The 20,670-nt window shown below is 38.3% G+C and overlaps 1 protein-coding gene across 1 annotated transcript in view; it reads left to right on the top strand.

The window, feature by feature from the left end:
- Positions 1-351: 351 nt before the first annotated feature.
- LOC139741317 (uncharacterized) overlaps positions 352-20,670 on the top strand; it is a 46,365-nt gene continuing 26,046 nt past the window's right edge. The window contains exon 1 of the mRNA XM_071651904.1: positions 352-654. Within this exon, the coding sequence (XP_071508005.1) occupies positions 522-654 (133 nt within the window). The 5' untranslated portion in view covers positions 352-521. The remainder of the gene's footprint in view (positions 655-20,670) is intronic.

Genomic DNA, 20,670 nt, shown 5'->3' with positions numbered 1-20,670 from the left:
CTAATGTCCGATTATCAGTGGTTAACTGATTATGATACTGACAAAGATTGGAGATAATCCTCTTCGGTTGAGACATGAAATCCACAAATCTGCTGCGCTCGCGTTCGCTGTCTGCTGTCCGCAGCCGCCAGCGAACGCACTCCGCTAATCGTGTGAAAATCTTGCTGGGAAAAGAAGTGACTGGGAAATACGCCCAATCGACTTTTCCAGCCAATCAGCGACAGACACCATCGACAGCACACGCGACCGGATTTATGGAGCACCGCCCCTTCTGTGTTATCGTGACAGACTCGGCGCAAGATCGTAGTATGCATGCATAGCGTAGAGCAGTTTGAGCTCGACAGTCTCTCACGCGTAACAGCGGGAATGCAGGGAGTTTAGGGAACGTGTTCGCGTTGATCAGTCCGGTGGCTGCCCCACTAAGGTAGTGGCAACTTGTCACCTGAAACCCGTATCTTGGATTTTATATCTTATCCATTCTCGATCTGATCAGAATTGGGAGATTAAACCACCGAAAGATTATGGATCAATACGTAGCTTGTCAAACCTGGACAGTGGGGAAAATGTGGTGTTTTGGAATTCTAATCGTTGCGGTTTCCGGAAATGTTCTCGGTATTTCAGAGAGCATGCAGACTAGATCGAGGATCGACAAAGGTGAGAATGCTGTTTCTTTTTACTTCTCTGGTTTAATGGTCATTGTTATGTACAGGTGATGTCAACAAATACACACACGAATATCACGTGGTTTTTGTTTTTGCTTTTCTTTTGTCCTTGTTTTCCGCCAACGTCGCTCCCTTTCAAGCACACACACACATCTTTATTGACATGATCGAGATGTTTTGATTGATGAGCGTTATCCGTTCACTATTACATTATTGTACCTCATCAATTCTAATTATAGCTCTAAAACGTGAAGTAGAATATGCTTAACAGAACAAAATGGGATGAAAAGGGCAAAAAGAAACAGTGTGTAATAACGAACTCTGCCTGGTGTGTGCGCTGCCAAATGATCATTTTAGCGAAATAAAGTAACATTTATACAAACTTATATTTGCTGTGCATCTTTCAACAACGGAAGCCTTAACACTTTTACACACATTCTGATTAAAAAAAAAAAAATCCGGAGACATTTTAAAGTGGTAGATCACACTTACCACGGTGTGATATTCATTTACAAGCCACGTTTATGGTCAGTGCGAAAATTTAACCGCAGTTGATCCCTTTCATTTGGGTAGCGTCTCGCAGGCCGTGGAGTTTTCCTTTCCTCCTTTTCCAAACGTCACAATGGCCCCGTCATGCCTGCCTCAATATTTCGATTACACCGTCCTGGGATCAATGTCAATAAAATGGATCAAACAATGGTCCCTACGAATTGCATTGTGCAGTGGCGTGTGTTTGGTTCTTTCTCTTTTTTTTTCTCGGTGCGTTTTTGCTTCCCTCGATCTTGGGAAGCCTTCCGAGTGTGTGACAGGCAGGCAATTATTATTTGAACCACCCATATGACAATACCGAAATGCAAACCTGCAGTATTGCTTTTAGCGTCATGCCTGTACGGTATGAGTAACCCACGACAAGCGTAACTTGCTTCTTTTTTTTCAGTCAGTGTGTGTGTGGGTCTTTTTTCTGTTGAAGGTAAATCTTGGTGAGGTTGTGAGCTTATTAAATCTTTAATAAAGCTGCGGTTTAGCTTCCTCGTCCTCCTCTGTATGTGTCTGGCGCTTCGAGATGTTGCCTAGAAACGACAGGTGGCAGTATTGTGCCTCCATTTTACGTCCATTGCAATAGCTGAAAATCAATCTGGTTGTCAAAGTCTAGTATAAACTTAACGCAAAAAGTACGACGTGATAGAGAATGAACGCATTGCGGCAGGTCTGACCCACGATTTAATTGACACAGATGTGACAAAACACGGAAAAAATAATTTCCTTCACGAATGGGTACAGAATCAAAGAGTAAAAAAGCAAAATATGTTCTTGGTTCGTGATCATCAAGCGTGATTAAGGTATACTGCAATCTACTTGAAACAGTCACTTTGGAAACATGCGGGGAGAGATTTATGATGGATATGACATCTCACCTACAAATTTATGTTTGTTGAGTGGGGCTCAATATTTTATGACGCGTATTACGTCAAGAGCAAGATGAATTATAATTTATGAGACAGCATCAGAGCCTTTATTCTGTGTAAGGATGAATGTACCGTATTTGCGGTGGACGCTTTTGAGGGAGTATTATGGGGAGAAGGGAAGTGAGAAATTGAACATGAGAGAATTTCAACGATAATCAAAGCAAGTCTCTTGCCCACTCGTAGACGCAGTGAGTTCGGAGGATCGGTGGTGCTATTCTCGTAATGCGTGAATTTTTCATCAATCTGTATAAAGGTTGCAGATAAACTATTTGAATCTTGGTCCGAATATTATGTCTGTATCCTTCAGAAGGAAGAATATTGTCTTTTTCTTTTTTTTTCTTATTAGTAAAGATTACTCGCCATGAGTTCTAGAAGAGCACAGGGAACAACTCTAATTAAGTATAGGGCCTACATCCCGACACATTTCTTCGAAATCCGAGATTCCGTTGCTATGGTTACACGAGGTTCTCTTACAAATACTATTTTCTGTAGTTTTCATGAAAAATTGCCGGTGCTCGTCAAAAGCGATGTAGTTGCGTTAGCATCGTAAAGGTCACTGGAATGCAGGGGAAAAAGGCGGCTTTTCTCTATACCTTACATTAAAAGTCGAGCGTGCATTGAAAATATATTTGTCATTTGTACTCACTCGATTCCGCCTTGGGGGGCTTTCAACAAATACGCAAAGAATGCATTTTATTGCAATCGTGCATGCCGTTTGTGGGGTAATTTGAAGTAAACGACGAGCCTCCATAATATTTCATACATTGCTTCTCATAAAACGGCGGTGATTTACAGCGCAAAAATGGACTCGCGCCGATTTTCGGAAAATTGGAAGCCCAGGTGAAAGATACGGGAGGGAATCCGCCCATCTTCACGAATGCCGTCAACGTTGTGGTCCACTATTGATTCTTGCATTACTTTTGCGTCCTTGCGGCTCATTTGGAGGTTTGGCTGTTTGAACAGCACCGTTGGAAATAGGCCAGGCAGAAGAAGATGCGTCAACGTAGCTCGGCGGTACACACTATCTTAGTCAAGGAAGTGAAATCGGAAAGTTAAGGCTTTAGTGCACCACTTCTGTCTTATACTTTTTCCTCTGTCTCGGTGATGGGTTAAAGTAGCGATTTACGATAACTCTGTGAGCATCGCGGCGCTCTCGTATAAAACTTCTGCTCGTAGGCCTAATGGTTTGGTGTGAACTGACAACACGGATCAAGCCTCTTCCCTGACATAGTATACTCTATCTTTACACACACACACACACACACACACACAGACACACACACAAAGAAAACTATAAGATTTAAATGAAAAATACCACAAAGAAGTGAATGCCCGATCCATCCCCATCCTCGAGAAAGTTTTGAAGATCAAAGTCTATTAGTCTCTTTCGTGGAAAACTGTCATCGTGTACAGTAAATGTTTTGTAGGCATAAACGATTAGGGTGCAAATTTAAATGGAAAAGAATATCCAGCGGATGAACTGGTATACTAGTAAGCTGTATACGTCGAGGGTTCCTGGGGTTCTTAGGAACTAAAGTGTAATTTATTGTTTCGAATGCGTTCTATATACATCTGGACCTGAGTGAGGGAGGGCTACAGACCGTGATTTAGAAAATCAAGGAGTGTTAACCTTCATCAATGATGATACAGCCCCGTGACCCAAGGATATAAGAGGCCCTCATCCTATTTGATGAAATGATCTGACAAATACGTACGTGTATATGTATGGCTTCAACAGACGATCACGTGACACCATTCTATTCAGAATTGAATAATGGTTATCAAGAGAATGGCGACAGAATAGAGGATAGGAGTATCCACAAAGGCCCTAGGCCCTTTAGCGTCCAATTTTAGGCGAAACAATGAGTACATTTTCCGCTCGTGTGATTACGAATGCGAAAGCAGGCATTGATGACATATTTACGGCGACCAAAAAAAAGTTTCGTGGTTGTCTAGGTTGTTTGTTGTTTTTGTTTTTGTCTGTTGTAAACCGCCGTGTGTGTCTCATGGCTCAGATTTAGCATCGAAAGACAGTGCATTTTTCCATCTATTGCTGTATCGGGCAGGGTAGGTTCATGGACATTATACTTGGCGCGACAGACGTGACAAATCCACGGAGTATCCCTAATGTTGCCAACGAGCCTGGACGAATGCCAATTCGTGGGATGCGTCGCAGCTCGCTTAAAATACATTTGGGATTGAGATCAACTGAAAATGCCTCTGTTTAATGATCAGAAGCCGAGGCGCAGCGGATCGCAAGTAGGGACAACAGACTGATATTCAATTCAGAGTGAACCCATTCGTCACGCCCTCTACTCAACCATTACTCACATTTGCTCAGCGTGCTCGGAGCGACGCGACAGCCTACTTTGGCGCTCGGTCTCGCCGTGTCGAGTGCGTTACCATCTGAATGAGATAACAGGCCATGCTGATTTTGTGCAAACTGGTTTCTCATTAGAAGGGTAGAGGGTGTCGGCGGAGGGGGAGGCGGGGAATGAGGATTCTCTTCTTCCAGTTAGGAGTGCAATAATGTACCACCAGTGACATTGGGACCTGCATATTGGGTTGATGGCGGCTAAAAAGTGCAAAGCCTTTTGCAGGGGGCATTTACGGCAGCCGATGCTGATATAACGGGAGTGTTCCACGGGGTAGGCCTGTGACAGGGAAGAATAAATCTTATTCGAAGCAGGATCACACAGATTGCAATATGCTTCAATGGGAGCGACGCAATATTTATTAAATTGGCATACTCTTGTGGATAAATCGAACTTTCCAATAACCCTTAACGTATTACAATCGAATATTGAGCAGATTTAGTAAACTTCTAAATTTGAGCATTTGACGGTTAAAAAAGATACATGTATGTGATTACTTTTATATGCCGCGGATCTTCCTGACCCAACTGCTCGGGCTCGGGATGTTCAAAGGCTTGGGGACTTGGCAGATTCACAAACACGTGATCCTTGAATCCATTGCACTTTCGCAACCTTTCTTGTCCAGGGTCTTGTCTGGTCCACCACTTTGATTTCGATTCATTCCATTAATTTGCTTCGACTTTTCCCCCCTTTCCGCCCGAAAGACTTGATCGGAATTATTTATGAGTGGAAAGTTGCCGGTTGGAGTGGAAGTAATAGGTATACAAGGATAGCAGTTGTTTCGTGAAAGAAAGTGCTTCGCACGAGGAAGAATATATTTTATCAGGACGGATTTGCAAAGCTAAACATTAGTTTGAATCTCACCTTTTTAAGACTGAGAGCCTCTTCGTGTTTTCAGTGATGCCTCGTCAGAGAACCTGAAATTCCTTTAGTGAAAAAAAAAATACACCAATTCTTGTAAAAGGAAGAACCCCAGCGTCTCCTGGTGCAAGGTCGAAAGTTTGAGGCATACATGTATTTCTTAAAGCAGGCCTATCTTCATTTACTATGATGTAGTCGTGTGATATCTAGCACGAGGTAAAAAAAAAAATCAGAATTCTCGCTGATAATGTTTTGAGCAAGATGATTCATGACCCTTTTCCTTCTTCAGTACAATTAATGTGCATGTTGTGTGTTGTTTTCTGTGACGTCAGATGACGAAAGTCAATCTTAAAATGCATAATTTATACAGTATGTAGCATGCAAGTTTAACACTGGTCTATTCTTTCTGGGCTGCAGATCTCTCAACGGTATACCTGTTTTCATGGTTACAGTTTACAAAGAATTTTCAGGGTTTGACGGAACAAGCGGCTTTTGGTTTGCGCAAAAGGTAATTGCATTTTGATAGAAGAGAAATCAGATAAACACACGAATCGTTTCTCCCATGATGCTACCTTTTTTGTCTCCTAACCACGGTGTCGCTGTCATTTCGACAAGACACTCCATCTTTCGCCTCCCAGCAAATCTAGCAATAATCACAGTGATAAGGTGAAAGCAGCTCAGAGATTGCCGCGTAGCTAGGTCTGGTGAGAACTCTACTTCTACATAGTTCACCGGCATTCTTATGACATCATCATCACACAAACACACACACACACACAGACAGACAGACAGACAGACAGACAGACAGACAGACAGACAGCAATATAAATAAATATCACCCAACAAGAAACAATAAGATGACACTTAAGACCGTTTTTTTTTTCGCCTATTAAAAGAGGTTGCCTTGGTAAAGTGTCGACAATCCTCATACAAGGAGCAACACATCTATTCCCCCCGTCCTCCCTTTCTAGGAGCGACAAAACACGACTACACTTGAAAGCCACGTTAAATGGCAATACACACTAATGTGTGTTTCCCTTTGTAACTTTGCTTCTGCCATAACAATGAGTCTTCTACTGAGCGTATTTATATATGAGGACAAGATTTCTATATTCATTATGTCGCAAAAGACTACGCTGCTCCCAGGTACTGCTCATCATCACGTTCCATGAATGTAGGCGGTCCAACGGACCATTATGTGAACATACGGTGCAAGTGTTCATGCAGGATCTTAAAATGTGGAATATTTGTACAGGTACACTTCATCCTCTCCAGTTAGGTTTATCATTCACTCTCAAAAAAGAGACAATCAAAATAGAGCTGCTATCCACAAACCGTAATTAGACTTTCTTTAAATATAACATCAAATCTATGCGGGCGCGCGCACCTCATACCGTCATCTCGTAATGTGAGGCAGGTCCGTTCGTTGGTTTGTTTGTTAGTTTGTTTTTTTACATTCTTTTACTTCACTATCATACTTCATCGCTCATTAGGGTTAAACATTCGAATCTGCATCTTGTTTTCATTAGCAAACTTTCTCCATCAATAATTAAAAAAAATAAGAAATTAATGATCTTAAATTTTGCTAATGGGATGGCAGACTTCTCTGCTGTATGAGGAATAAGTTGGTATTATGCCATATCGTCGAAGAGCCAAGGTGACTTTTGTGCGTTGATTCTGTTTGATTCTGTTTGATTCTTTACAATTACCTTTTAATATTTTTCTATAGAAACGTGCATAATTATGACCAAAGACGAATGTCATCTCAAAAGCACACTTGAAACGACAAAATAAATACATGACGCTCGTGTTAAAAACGACAGGTTAAACAATGGAAGATGTACATGTATATGTATTCTCAAATTTCAGGACGTTTAGATGTTATAATTCACCTGTACCAAAGGTAGAACTTTGAAAGTAGTGGCAGGAGTGACAGAAAGTAGGGGCATTTTATCAGTATTTCAGTTCGATTATGCTGACAACGCTTATAGGAGATAAAAACCATTAAGAATTAATTTTCATACGTAATATATCATATGGCTAATTATCTGTTGCAGAAAAATAAGGAATTCCCGACACTTTTCATGGTATCACGCCCAATTAAAGCGGGGAATTAAACATACACTGAAAAACAACCAAAGCAAAAAGGGTTTGGTTCGACGCAAAAGATTACGCCGTGCCGCCATGCTCCCTATCCCCACACGCATCTCTTTTGAAAGCGATTACTGCCAATGGCCGCGGAATATCTTATACACATTATGACATGACTGCTGTTATATGAGCTTGACCAGCAATTGAGTCATATAATCTGTTAATCTAAAGTGCTTACCTGTCTGTCTGCACCACATCCGTAGTCATTTTATTTTTCACGTCCCCGTTTGCTCGTATGGTATACTATAATTATCATCATGTGGTCTCTATCAAGGTTTGTTTACATAGGTTTTAAAACACTGCACGAATGTTATTTCTTTTTTTCTCCCAAAGACCTAAATGGTGATAGTTTTGGTTGAGATGGGGGATTCAGATTTTAACTTTTTGTGAGTTACGAAATATTAAAGAGCATACAATTCTAGGAGGAATTCAAAGTTTATTTGACGAAAATCGGTTTTGATGGCTGGGATTTCGTCCTATAAAAGGTCGATCCCACAGTTTGTTAGGATCTCTTTGTTTTTGGGTATCTCAGTCATTTCAAAATGAATTTTCATCAAATACAATGAAAGCTTTGAATTCCTATTAGAATAACTGTACATGCTCTTTAATATTTCATCAGAGCTTTATCATCACTCAAAAAAAAAAAAACAGTTGGAAGCCTGAAGCCCCATCTCAACCAAAATTACCATCCCTTTAACAATGCTTTGCGAATTGCAGTGGCAGAGTTTCCGAGTAGAAGTAGACTATTTTCGTACCTGTGAAGAGGTCATCTTTCTTGAACATCGGAAATGGTCGCGAACATGACATGTGTCACTTATAACAACACTGGTCTGTAAATCCCCGACGAGCAAGTGATTCGATATGACTACTTAAGCGAGCAGAAACAGCAGTCACCATGGTATAGCTCTGAATCGCTCAGGATACAACAGTCAGGCGGTCGGTAACTCCCCATGTATTTATTACAGATAATTTCCTCGGGTCACCGGAAATATTGTCTCGAGTATTTTCACTCTTCCAATGTCAGTTATCTTTCTGATAGACTCCTCCCCCCCCCCCCAAAAAAAAAAAATAAATAAATAAAATCCCTGTCAAACTAAGAATCCCACGCAATATTGTTTCAACACAAGTAGGCCTATATCATTAACTGCTATCTGCGCAGGTAACCGCACCCAAGCAACAGGTTGTGAAGAGCCGAGTGTCGAGACTATAAAGGAAATAGCTACCACCAACGGACCATCAGCGGTTAATTCACAGAGTGTCAAACGCATCCGTCCTCATCAGCAGCATATCCTATATATAGTAAAGTGTTATAGATAGCATAGCAACAATGCTGATGTAACTTCTATCCGACACACAAAAAAAAAACATGTGATATCAAGGGATGAAAAGAATTTACTTCTTTCTCATTTCTCTTTCCAGACAGGAAATAATATAAATCTTGTCAAACTGACGTACACACCCCTGCATAAAACGTTTTCATCCGTTATCTCGTTATAAATTTTCAAACTGGAATTGAATTATATTGTCAAAACATGACCCGTTAATGACATCAGAAAATCATTTTCGGTTTATGCTAAAACTTCTGTGATGTTTCTGACATTATTATCATAATAATTTGCGCCGGTATCAAAACATCAAACTTAAAGGACAAGTTCACCTTTATAAACATAAGGATTGAGAGAATGTAGCAATATTAGTAGAACACATCATTGACAGTTTGAGGAAAATCAGACAATCCGTTCAAAAGTTATGAATTTTTAAAATTTTTGTGCAGCAGCCGCTGGATGAGAAGACTACTGCAGTGTATGAATAACTTGCGTACAACAATATAAGGAAAATATAAAGAGAATTTCACAAAATTCCATCTTTTGAAAAAAGTACACATTCCCCTGACTCGTTTATACCGACAAATGTTATGGGCAATATTATTCCCCCTGCCTTTAGAAAGAGGCAAGTCAAGAGCTCTTTTATTATGCGAAAAAAGTGAAAATATGCTGAATTTTCTTTTACATTTTCTTTATATACTGTTGTACGCATATATGACTCACAAGCTGTAGTAGTCTCCTCATCCAGCGGTTCCAACACAAAAATTTTAAAAATTCATAACTTTTGCATCGATTGTCCAATTTTCCTCAAACTTTCACTGATGTGTTCTACTAATATTGTTGCATTCTCTCAATCCTTATGTTTATGAAGGTGAACTTGTCCTTTAAACATTACACTTTTAAATAAATTTAGTAACAGTCATCCTTCCGACTACATGCGCGTGAGAAATGATTCGCAAACTTTGAAAGTTGTAAACTTTAAAAGCAACTTTGTGTGATGCACAATCGACGTCTAGTGACATCAACGCCGCAAGATTGAATACTCTGAACAAGCTCGTCAACGACTTGGCCCTTCAATGTTTGATGGTTTGTTTGCATCTCGTTCAAAATAAATACAGTATCGGAACCACGTTTAGTTTGTTTTATCAACAGCAAAACATCAACAATGTAAACGTTACGACCAATAATTGGTCTAAAAGAGAAATTTCAGTAGGCCAAAATGCTGTCGAAAAGGAGCTCCCGAACCACTGAATACATGCACTGACGAGCTTACGCAGGAAAGGGTTGTGACAATAATTTTGCCGAACAGCTCTAACATGTTTTCCAGGAAGTTATTGTGTGGGTCTGTTGCAAAAGGCGCTGGTTCAGTTTCTAGGTCCAATATCATGGAAATCGACAACCGCTTCCCCTGAATGATATCTTGACTAATCTCCGATGAAGCCTGTATAGTTATTGTGATTGCGTTCGCATTTCAACAACAAATACCGGTGAGATGCTATTTAGATAGAGATAAGCGACGACCTGCTTATACTTTGGCTAGATGCTTTCTTTGTATGTAGCTAACGCGGTGACAAGGGTCTTCCTGCCTCAACGAGAAAGGCTTCTATACAAGGCACATCTTTGTGGATATTCTTTTGATTGTATATGCCGGATATTTATTATCAAAAGAAGAGGGGACATTATTAAATCGGGTACGATAAAAGCCCACCCCAATCACAATTTATCCCAAATTTGCTTTGGTATGGCTTTGAGATCGGAATGTCAGAGGTGCTTGACGGGTACTAAAAGAGGCGCCAATGAGGTGTCACAAAACACACCGTCTTGAGAAAACCACCCGGAGCTTTCCTTCCACCTGCCACTGTGTCCGCGCTGTGTCGTTCTCCATACAGCTGGGTGTCGAGCGAATCGTACGTTGCATTTTATTCCCCAACACCTTGATGAAAACCAGCAAACTCAGAACTCGATACCAAATGTAAAATTTACTTCTTTATTAGAAACAAGTAAATGTGTCCTGTCTGAAATATATATAGACACTCAATTATGTTGACATTTTGAGGCATAAGGACGTTGAGGACGAAAAGGGACGCATTAAGCACAATAATCCATGGATCGTCAGAAAAGAGGTCTTTGCCCGAAGTTCCATTTATAGATACCTTTCCCCCCCCCCCAAAAAAAAAAAAAAAAACACTTCATCAATAACAGTTGCAATAGTCGTGTGGCAATTGGTAGCATTATATATCAGCATTCCGTCTCAAATAATAGGGCGGCGGTATTGATTTCTTTTGTATAATCTTTTCCCGTCGGAAGACTTTAGAGCTAAAATGAAAACGACGAAAAATGTGAAGGAGGTCCTCGAGACCTCTCGAAGGGGGTTGCCTCGCCGTCAAGATCTGGGCTCCCTTTGTCCTGGGTGTAGTCCTCCTCCACTCCCAAGTGTCTGCAAACATTCTTTGATCGAGGTCCGCCAAAAAGCTGTTCTTCCACAGCCTTGTGGCTATTTTGAACAATTCTTCTATTTGCAATAAACGGGGGACAACATGACTTGTTTGTAGGGTACGATTAAAAAGCTGCAAAACGATTGCACTCAATGACACAACAAACATAATCAGTCACATTATAGTATTTAATGCTGTGAAGTTTCAAGATATATATATATATATATTTTTTTTTTGGGGGGGGGGGGGGTGGTGGCATCTTTCTCTTTGTCCAAAATATATCTGTTCACAGTGAGTAGTTAATGCTTAAAACAACCTTTTTACCTGCAAAAGTTTCATGTTGAATATGAATTGTGACATTACTTTGCGTAGTTCTTATTTCACGATTCCTCGTTTCACTTCATACACTGTACAGTATGTTCACTTTGCTGCTATCCAACTCATCATGGTAACAAGATTAAAGGTCCTGTTTACCTTTGGCAGCAGTGTTTTAAGAAATGTTCAAGATATCACATGTTTTGCACAAGTGTAGATCTGTTGTATCACAAAACATCCAACCATATAAGATTTTTGCAATAAAGCCTGAAATAAAAGGAGATATCAGTATTTTTCTTAATAAACTATAACTGTAGACGGTTAAGTCTGGAGACATTTTTATTATACGTATTGTTCGCATTTGTGTATTTAACAATACGTAACATTGACTATACAGATTCAAATTTTTACAGTGATTGTTTCTACCCCTAACTCTCATTTTAGAACTATTTTAAAGCACTAATGCTGTGTTTTTGTTTCATCTGCAAATGGTAGATTATGCCTTTAACATCATTCTTTTCAAACACTGCAGTAAAAAAGGGGATTCCTGTGAAAACAACCACTCTTGATAAGACAGTATTGAGGATGGATCTTTGCAAAGGGGAATAATAAGTTGTTACTCTTGCAAACTACTCTATGAAATACACTGTATAAATAAGATATAAAATATATGCACTCACAACAGTATCACAAATTTGATGGTTGTATTCAATGTCAATCTGCAAAATTTGGATGGATCCAAATCCATAAGTCTAAGATATGACCTCTGCACAGAAGTGCCCAGAGCCAATAACAATAATGCTGTTAATATAATTATTTAGGCAAAATTTCAAGAAAGTTTATGCATACTTGCGTGCGTGTGTGTGTATGTGTAATTTTACTCCTATAACTTTGATGTAGGTGGGGTTATCTGCCCATTCTTTGTTGCAGTTCATTTCTCATGATGTTATCCTTGTTCTTTTCGGCGCTCCAAGAGATAAGCTGCATACAATCATTCAGCACCAAAGTGCAGCATGTCAGCATTTTTGGTGAATAAAACTTGTCTAACCATACAGCCACACTGCATTGCTTACTGTTTATCAACAGAGTGGTATTTTTCTTAACAAGAGGTAAATGGGTATAATAAATATTGCAGCAGACTTTTATGCGAGATGCTATAATGACAGTCCATGCACAGGTTTCTCATGTCTTTGTCCGTCTCTCTGTAATGAGTTTATCTTTCACGGCTCAATTTTCTGGATGATTGCCTTTTTTCTCCCACCTACAGCCCCACTTGTAAGGATTGGTGTATTTTCCCACAAAAACTATTTGTGCATATCACTCAGCATATATATATTCAGAAATAATTCTGCCTGTCAGGTAACAATCCAACCAAATTGTTCGTCACAGCAGGAAACTCAACAAAAGCTTTACAGTGTGACATGTTTACACAATACAGATGGCCCCTGAATGAGTTATATTTCCTCAACAGTGAATATGTCAATCTACATTCCAGAGTATTGATATCCTGTTATCATCATCAAACCTGTAGTGAATAAAGCATGTCATAATAAACTGTGTGAGTATAGTATGAGCCTACAACTTCTATGAAGAGAGAAACACCCAGGTGTGTGCCAAAATTCAGTTGACTGGAATTGAGGATGATTATGGATCAATAAATCAAACCTACAGAAAAATAATTACAAATCTGCCCCTAACTACTGCATGTTTTGCTGCGCAAATGATGATAGATTGCATTGACAATTTGACATGACAAATTAAACTGAGTAAAACACACACTTCTACTTCACTATCAACACCATTTGAACATGACATTTGTTGTGTGGGTCAGTTCTTTGATTAAGAATGAAGAAGCAATCAGCATTTAGAGGGCAATGTATTTAGATAAAGACATTTTATTTTCATTTAATTCTACAAGCTAATGAATAATGTGAGCAGCATTTGCATGGTCCTGACAGGAGGTATAGAAATCTGATACTAGTACTCGTGATATTGTCTTGTTTATTCTCAGTGAATGAAACACCAAACAGACAATATTTCCTGAGATACTTTTTGCATCTTTATTTAGATATACTGTTGATATAGATTTCTCTTTCTTTCTTAGTTGACATGAAGCAAATATAGAAAATGTTCTTCATTTCATGTCATAAAATAATATATATGGATATGATGTTTTTAGATGTGTTTTGTCATGATTGTGATACACACTGTATGGAACAGACCACATGGTACAATCAAGCAATAAAAATCAAGATAAATAGGAGAATCTTTTCTTTTTTTTAACCAACTAGGAAAGCCATGCTAGAACTCTTTCAGTCAACTTATTTTTGGGTGTGAGTGGGTGACAAATTTCTCTCACTCCGGGGCATAAAGTGGTAAACCAAGTGTGACATTTCCAGCCCCTGGTCACCGTGATCGGTACAATAGACTTGTCATTCATAAAATCACGAAAAAAGTACACAAGGGGCTTCTTCTATAAACAGATTTTCCTCTCGCCTGCCTAAAAAAGATTTCCACTGATAATGAACTTTGAATGTCACAGGCCCGAGATTTATCTCTCTGCACTACCTCTAGCTTTGAATATGGTCTGATATGGACTGACCTACATCATGTTGGCAGAAATGCCAAGTTTCTCAACTAACTGGGAGTATCACAGCGAAACAGCATACAACTGGAAAGGGGGAGGGGGTTACATGATGGTAGGGAGGTGTTTTTTTTTTCCATTTTGGGATTAGTAGTTGTGCAATTTGGTGAATTTTACTTGAATTTTACAATTTTACTCGCATGATTACCATCTGCTTGTGAAACGAAAATGGTTCATATGAAAGACATCATTTTCTGAATTTTTTCCAAAATTTTCCTAAAGAGTGAATGAGTATTGCTTTGTATAATGTATAACTAACATGACTTTTTGTCAATAGTAGATGATACAGTTTTTACAGGGTTCTCCGGATCATTTATGTATTCAGAATGGCATTGATAAATAGTTGTAATTTGTAATAAATAAGAATGTAGGTATCCTCTCGCCAATCTCCTGGGAGGCATGAGAAATTATCATTGGGCAGGTGAGAATGAGATGGGTCACTGGGGTGTGACTAAGGCATGAGTCTTGGTAGGTCTGTGTTAGTTGGATTAGTCTTTCTTTATTACTTGCTAATCAGAATGTGAAGTAAACTGGAAGTCAGAAGCAATGCCTGCTTTTTGTTTGAATGTGATAGTTTGGCCTACTTAGAGATTACGATTATTGAAAAGAAAATTCCATATTATGTTATTTCTTCGTTTCTATCACCATTTCAATAAAAACGATCTTAGATCTAGAAAAAAAAAATATCCATGACAATCTCATGGCTGTGGATTCTTCTACCTCTCAGTCGTTAATGTTGCATAACTCTCTTCTCACACGTACGTGGTGTCTCCGTTGCCATGGCAAACTCGCCTGTCACAGGAAGAAGCTGCGGTTTTCTCAGAGTGACGTTTCATCTCTGGTTTGAGGTCTGAGTCTTCACCAGAGAGCTCTGATTGCGGAGGAGGGGCAGATGAGGGAGGGGAGGGAAGCAAGTCTCGCCCAGATTATGCTATGTAGATGTACTTGAATCCAGTCTTAGGTATGACATGTAATACAAAGACATCCCAGGGGCATCATCATTACACTTACACCAGGGAAGGAAGAGACATCCCTGCTTACACACTACAGAACATGCTCCCTGTCATGTATGTGCTCCCAACTTTTAATGAGATGCAAATAGGTTATCAACCCCCTCAAGAAATGAACTCTAATACAGGGCAATCCAATAACAACAAACACTTTTATCACAAAATTTTGTTACATCAGAGTAAAAATTCAGGTTCCAAAATTAATATTCTCAGCATATTTGGTGCAAAATTTTCTTGATCGAAATGAAATTTTGATAAAAACAAAAGAAAACTGCAAGACATGAGTGCTTCACCATTCAATGTTAGTCAATTGTACACTATTGGCATTCATGATCCTGAATTGTTGCCACTTGGTTTGGTCATGAGTTGAGGATCCAGAAGCAGCTTTATTCTGGTCATCATCCAATCTCTGATGCCTTTTAGCAGTACATTCATTTAAAGGGGCATTCCAGACAATTTGTATAATTTCACATCATGTAATACACAAATTGAAAACTCTGTGTATAGATTTGTAGAATTTATTGTGGTTCTTCAGCAGAGAAACAATACTTTGAAAAACCTTAAACAAATTACACTGAACAAGGATGATGACATAGGAGGTTCACATATTTAAGAAATGTAGCAGTGTCATTCCATTACAATACCGCTTGCTTGCGAGTTCACCTGTGTATAATCTATGCATGCCTTCTTCTTTTGTTCTGCTTCCTTGAGCCCCAGCTCATGCATTCTTATGGTGACTCTGCCATGTCATCATCCTTGTTCATTGCAATTTGTTCTAACTTTTGAAAATATTCTTATTCGTCATCCCAATTATCATAAATTCTGAAACTCTGTCCTCAGTATTACTAATCTATAGTTGTTTAAATGTAAAAATCTGAAAATCATGCGGAGGTCTCCTTTAAGACAAAATACCAGTATTCATTCATTTCATGCACAGTCAACACAAGTTCAGTGGAGCCACATCTGCTTCATTAATCCAGACTTACCAAGGTGGTCCCTCAGGAGTATAGGTCTCATCTTACATGAAATACACAGTTTAGATATTGCTCAATTTCCAAATGAAGAGTTTGTTTGCAAAACCGATAAGTCCATATTTGCCAAATGGAGATATTGCGATTAAAGGTCCAGAAAAAACAATGTGAATAATAAGACAATTTTTGCTTCTTCTGACCATAACTTCAAAAATATGCCTTTATATGTAGTGACCAATATATCATTTAAAAGGTATTATTTTGTACTTTATGACAGATATCGTATTTCAAAATCTTCAATAATGGACTTATCGGTTTTTGCAAACAAACTCTTCAAATATTACTACATAGTAGTTTGAAAGTCATCAGAGGGAGATATGAAAGAATCAGTTCATTCTTACATTTAATACACCCTACAGACTTGAAGTTCATCATGCAACTTTCTGTTTGTGACCATAGAATGGCATTTCCTCCATAAATCACACTTTCATATCCAGAGCTGAAAGCCATTGTTTACATGCAAATATCAATAATTTTCATCAATATGAGATATTTGAGATAAAATCTGCTGAAAAACAAAAACGACCTAAAAATGTGATAATTTCCTGCAAATTTTCAAAAAATACTTCTTGTTCTGTAAGTCCATAAGTGCAGTACCGTTGAAAATATTTTATTTTTCTCTATTTGATGATAATGTTGCTTTGAGAAAAAAAAGGCATTTATATAAGTTTTGGCATTCAAACTCCTCATATAATGTTTAGGTGTGTTTCCTTTTTTGTGTTGTCTGACTTTCCAATCACTTTTGTAATATCTCTGTGGTAGTGTCTCTTTTTAAAATGCTAAGGCACCAAATTTTCTCACACATCTTTCTACCTACTCCTACAGTGCATGTATACATAATTATGATACAATATATATGTTTTATCTATGAGATCACGGCAGATCAAATTAATCTCTTGCATCAGTACCACAGAAAAATTCATTAAATTGCATGTGACAGAACACTAATCAAGTGTGGGTGTCAGATCAGATCGCAGACTACCTGAAATGATATCAAGACTTGTAGTTCTATAATCATATCTGCACATCTGTCATAAATTAATTACAAAAACAGGTAAGGGAGTGAGGTCTGAAATAAGCCAATGCATAATACAGTTGTACTGTATACAAATGTACCAATGCAAATAGAACTATAGTATCCATGTTCTATCATAGACAATCAAGGGATCTGACTCTGAACGCTTCACAACTCAATTCCTTACATACATACACCTGCTTTGGCATAAAAATTGCAGCAAGCGCAAACAAAATTTCTTGTGCCCTGTCCTATATTCCTTGCGTGTTTCTCCCTTCGGCTATAATCTTCACGATTACAGACACAGTCCTCTACCAAGATTTTATTGTCGATCATTTCCTCACTGACAAAGAGTTGGCAAGGTCACAAATGCTAACAATTTTATCCTGACCTACTCCAAATACGAAAGCTAAAATAACTGAAAGAAGAAGAGGTATAACCAGAGTCAAACAATTGGGGGCATATAATCAACAAAAGGTAAACACTTGACATGAATAGGCTCTCTTTTGTATCGCTGTCCTCCAGTGATTTATCAATATGAACAAGATATATTACCTGTAAGAGGGTTGTAAAACAGATTCTTATTTTTTATATGCATTGCACGAGGGGCAAATATCAGTGCACAAGTCTTGCCTCTAAAAAAAAACCATAACAATTTTTTTTTAATGTGATTACAATATAGAAAAAACTGAAATAGGGCAAGGTTTATTCATGAGTGCCTTCCATGGTGACTTTGATTTACTGCAACATTACCATGCATGAGTAAAAAAGAAATATTACATCCTTAATTGAAACCACAACTTACAAGATCTGCAAAATTAATTGAAGCAAATGCATGGCTTGCTGTGAGCGACCCTATCCAATTTTAACCTGTCGAGGACGAGCCCAGAGTATAATCAGATGAGCGTCTATGGGAAAAGTGTTTTGTAGCAAAATCAGCCCATCCTCAACTGGTTAACCAGATATAGATTTGATAATTTTGCTCTGTTCCTGTGAACAAAATATACTCTAACAAAACTTGAGGGTACTTTGATAAATACACATTCATTATGGTAGAACACTTTAATAGCACACACAACTCCCAACTGGATGATTCCTAATTTGCTATTTACTGCATGAATACTATCCAATGAAATGGCAGGATGGAGTAAATGCTGCCAAGAGAAGATAAATGATGATTTGTGGTCCGGGCACATTGATCCCTGCAAAGGTCATCGAAAAATCCCAGAGTTACAAAGAATGGGATGGACTTGCCACAAACTGGCAGGCAATTTTGATAGATTGAAGAGCAGCATTTTTTTTTTTTACCCTGTAACGTGTATTCCAAAGTGCATCAAATTTTATTTGCTATTTTTCAGGGAGTTCAAATTTCTGATGCAAAATTTGATAAAGGAAGTGACTTCCAGTTTGAAAGATGGCTTAGTATGTTGATAATAAAAGTGAATGACATAAATAGTATACTGCCCGCTACAAGGATATGTATATTAGATTTATCAAAAGTTATTAAAGGGGACAGCTAGTAACTGATCAGTGGGAATCAGTGGGAATACTGAGGGATGATTGTTCCAATCCTTGTGGGATTCATTTAAGAGTACATTATATATCTATTCTTGTGTGAAAATTATTTGCTTCAGAATGGTCTCATATTCAAGTAATGTGCAGTTTAATGTTTCCAGGTAAGCGTCCCTGGTCAGTGACGGGGCATTAATCTGCACATTACTTGAATATGAGACCGTTCTGAAGCAAATAATTTTCACACAACAGTAGATATATAATGTACTCTTAAATGAATCCCACAAGGATTGGAACAATCATCCCTCAGCATTCCCACTGATTCCCACTGATCGGTTACTAGCCATCCCCTTTAAACATTCATTAAGGATATCCACAGTGGATTTTTTGTTTTTCAAGGATACAAAAGCCTCATTGAATTCTGCATATTCTATGTCCATCCTTTATCTGACATTCACTGGGTAAATTGTGAATATTCATTGTCATCTTCTTAAGAAAATCTCTGAATTATAAGTGCTTAGAGATGATCTCAACCTATAGTCAAATGAAGAACTGTTTTGACACTGTTTTGCTGTGCAATATTCATTTACATATTACTGGTACTGCAACTATAATCAAATCACTTTCTTTCTTTTGTTTTTAAAGAATGGGATCCCACTCCCAAACAGTAATGGAGCTTTTAAAGAAGACATGCATGGAGAAAGCAACATATAAAATTACACATGTCAAGAGACTTGACTTTATCTACCATATCTTTTTGGTGGTGTACTTGGATGATATTGCTCCGGTAATTGTAGTTGCCAGGACACAATCCTTTGCCAGCAACTTGAAGTTTTATGAACCCGTTCATGTTTACCTAGCAAACATACCTTGAGTAGAGATATGAGGGTCAATTGCGCCACAACTGGAAGCACAGTATTTTGATGTTTATGCTCTGTAGAGTTCATCCAGGGTTGACTTAAAAAAACAGTGATGACTGAGGAGAATTCCTGTTGGATACTGACAGAAAAGAAGAAAGCCAAAATCATGAAATCAAAAAAGATATAATGATCTTATGATATAATTCAAAGTTCCTTTGAATTGTATTTGAAGACATATAAAATACAATTATTTGCAGCAAGAATGCCAGTTGTATTCATAGTCTCTTTCTGGCAGTCCCATCAGCAACATATCTATGTATGTTGTCAATATAGCATTTTAGAATGGTCCCAAGAGAACATGTTTAATATATTGTTATGACTGTGACACGAATTCATGCAAGGGAACACTGTGTAGTCTGCGTCACTGAAATCTATCTTCTCTTCCTTAAAAAACAAAAGATTAGCCAAAAACCTTCTGTTTATACTACTTTTAACCCGTTGAGGATGAGTCCCGAGTATACTCAGGCAGGTGTCTATGGGAAATGCCTGTTGTAGCAAAATCAGTCCATCCTCAATGGGTTAAGAAATAAATATATACCTTTCAAGCAGAGTACATTCAAGAATGTGCTTACTGGGTTGCGATAAGCCTTTGAAGTTTAGTTCACAAACTTTTGTTATAACAAGCTGACCTTAAACTGACAATTATATTCTCGTTCTGGTCTAATCAAGGAAAAAAAATGCATTCAAATAAAAACAGCTGCTAAACCCAAGAAATCATTCTGCGCCTTCAAAATGTCACTGTCGAGATACATTTTGATAATTGGCTTTGATGAGTGATGAAAGAGTGAAGAAAAATGTAGCATTGCATGCAGCAAAAGAAGAGATACAGATGTTGCACATGTGTAACATATGCCTTGTCATACAATGAGACCACCACAAACTCTGGGGTCTGACTCAGCCAAAATGTTACCAATACCAAAGCATTGTTTTTCCCTTGTTACTTAAACA

The sequence above is a fragment of the Diadema antillarum genome, unplaced genomic scaffold (assembly GCF_040938485.1).
Source record: "Diadema antillarum isolate AM-2024a unplaced genomic scaffold, OU_Dant_1.0 seq00000919_RagTag, whole genome shotgun sequence".
In the NCBI taxonomy this organism is placed as follows: Eukaryota; Metazoa; Echinodermata; class Echinoidea; order Diadematoida; family Diadematidae; genus Diadema; species Diadema antillarum.
The sequence above is the reverse complement of the archived record's forward strand: the minus strand, read 5'-3'. Positions and strand labels throughout refer to the sequence as shown.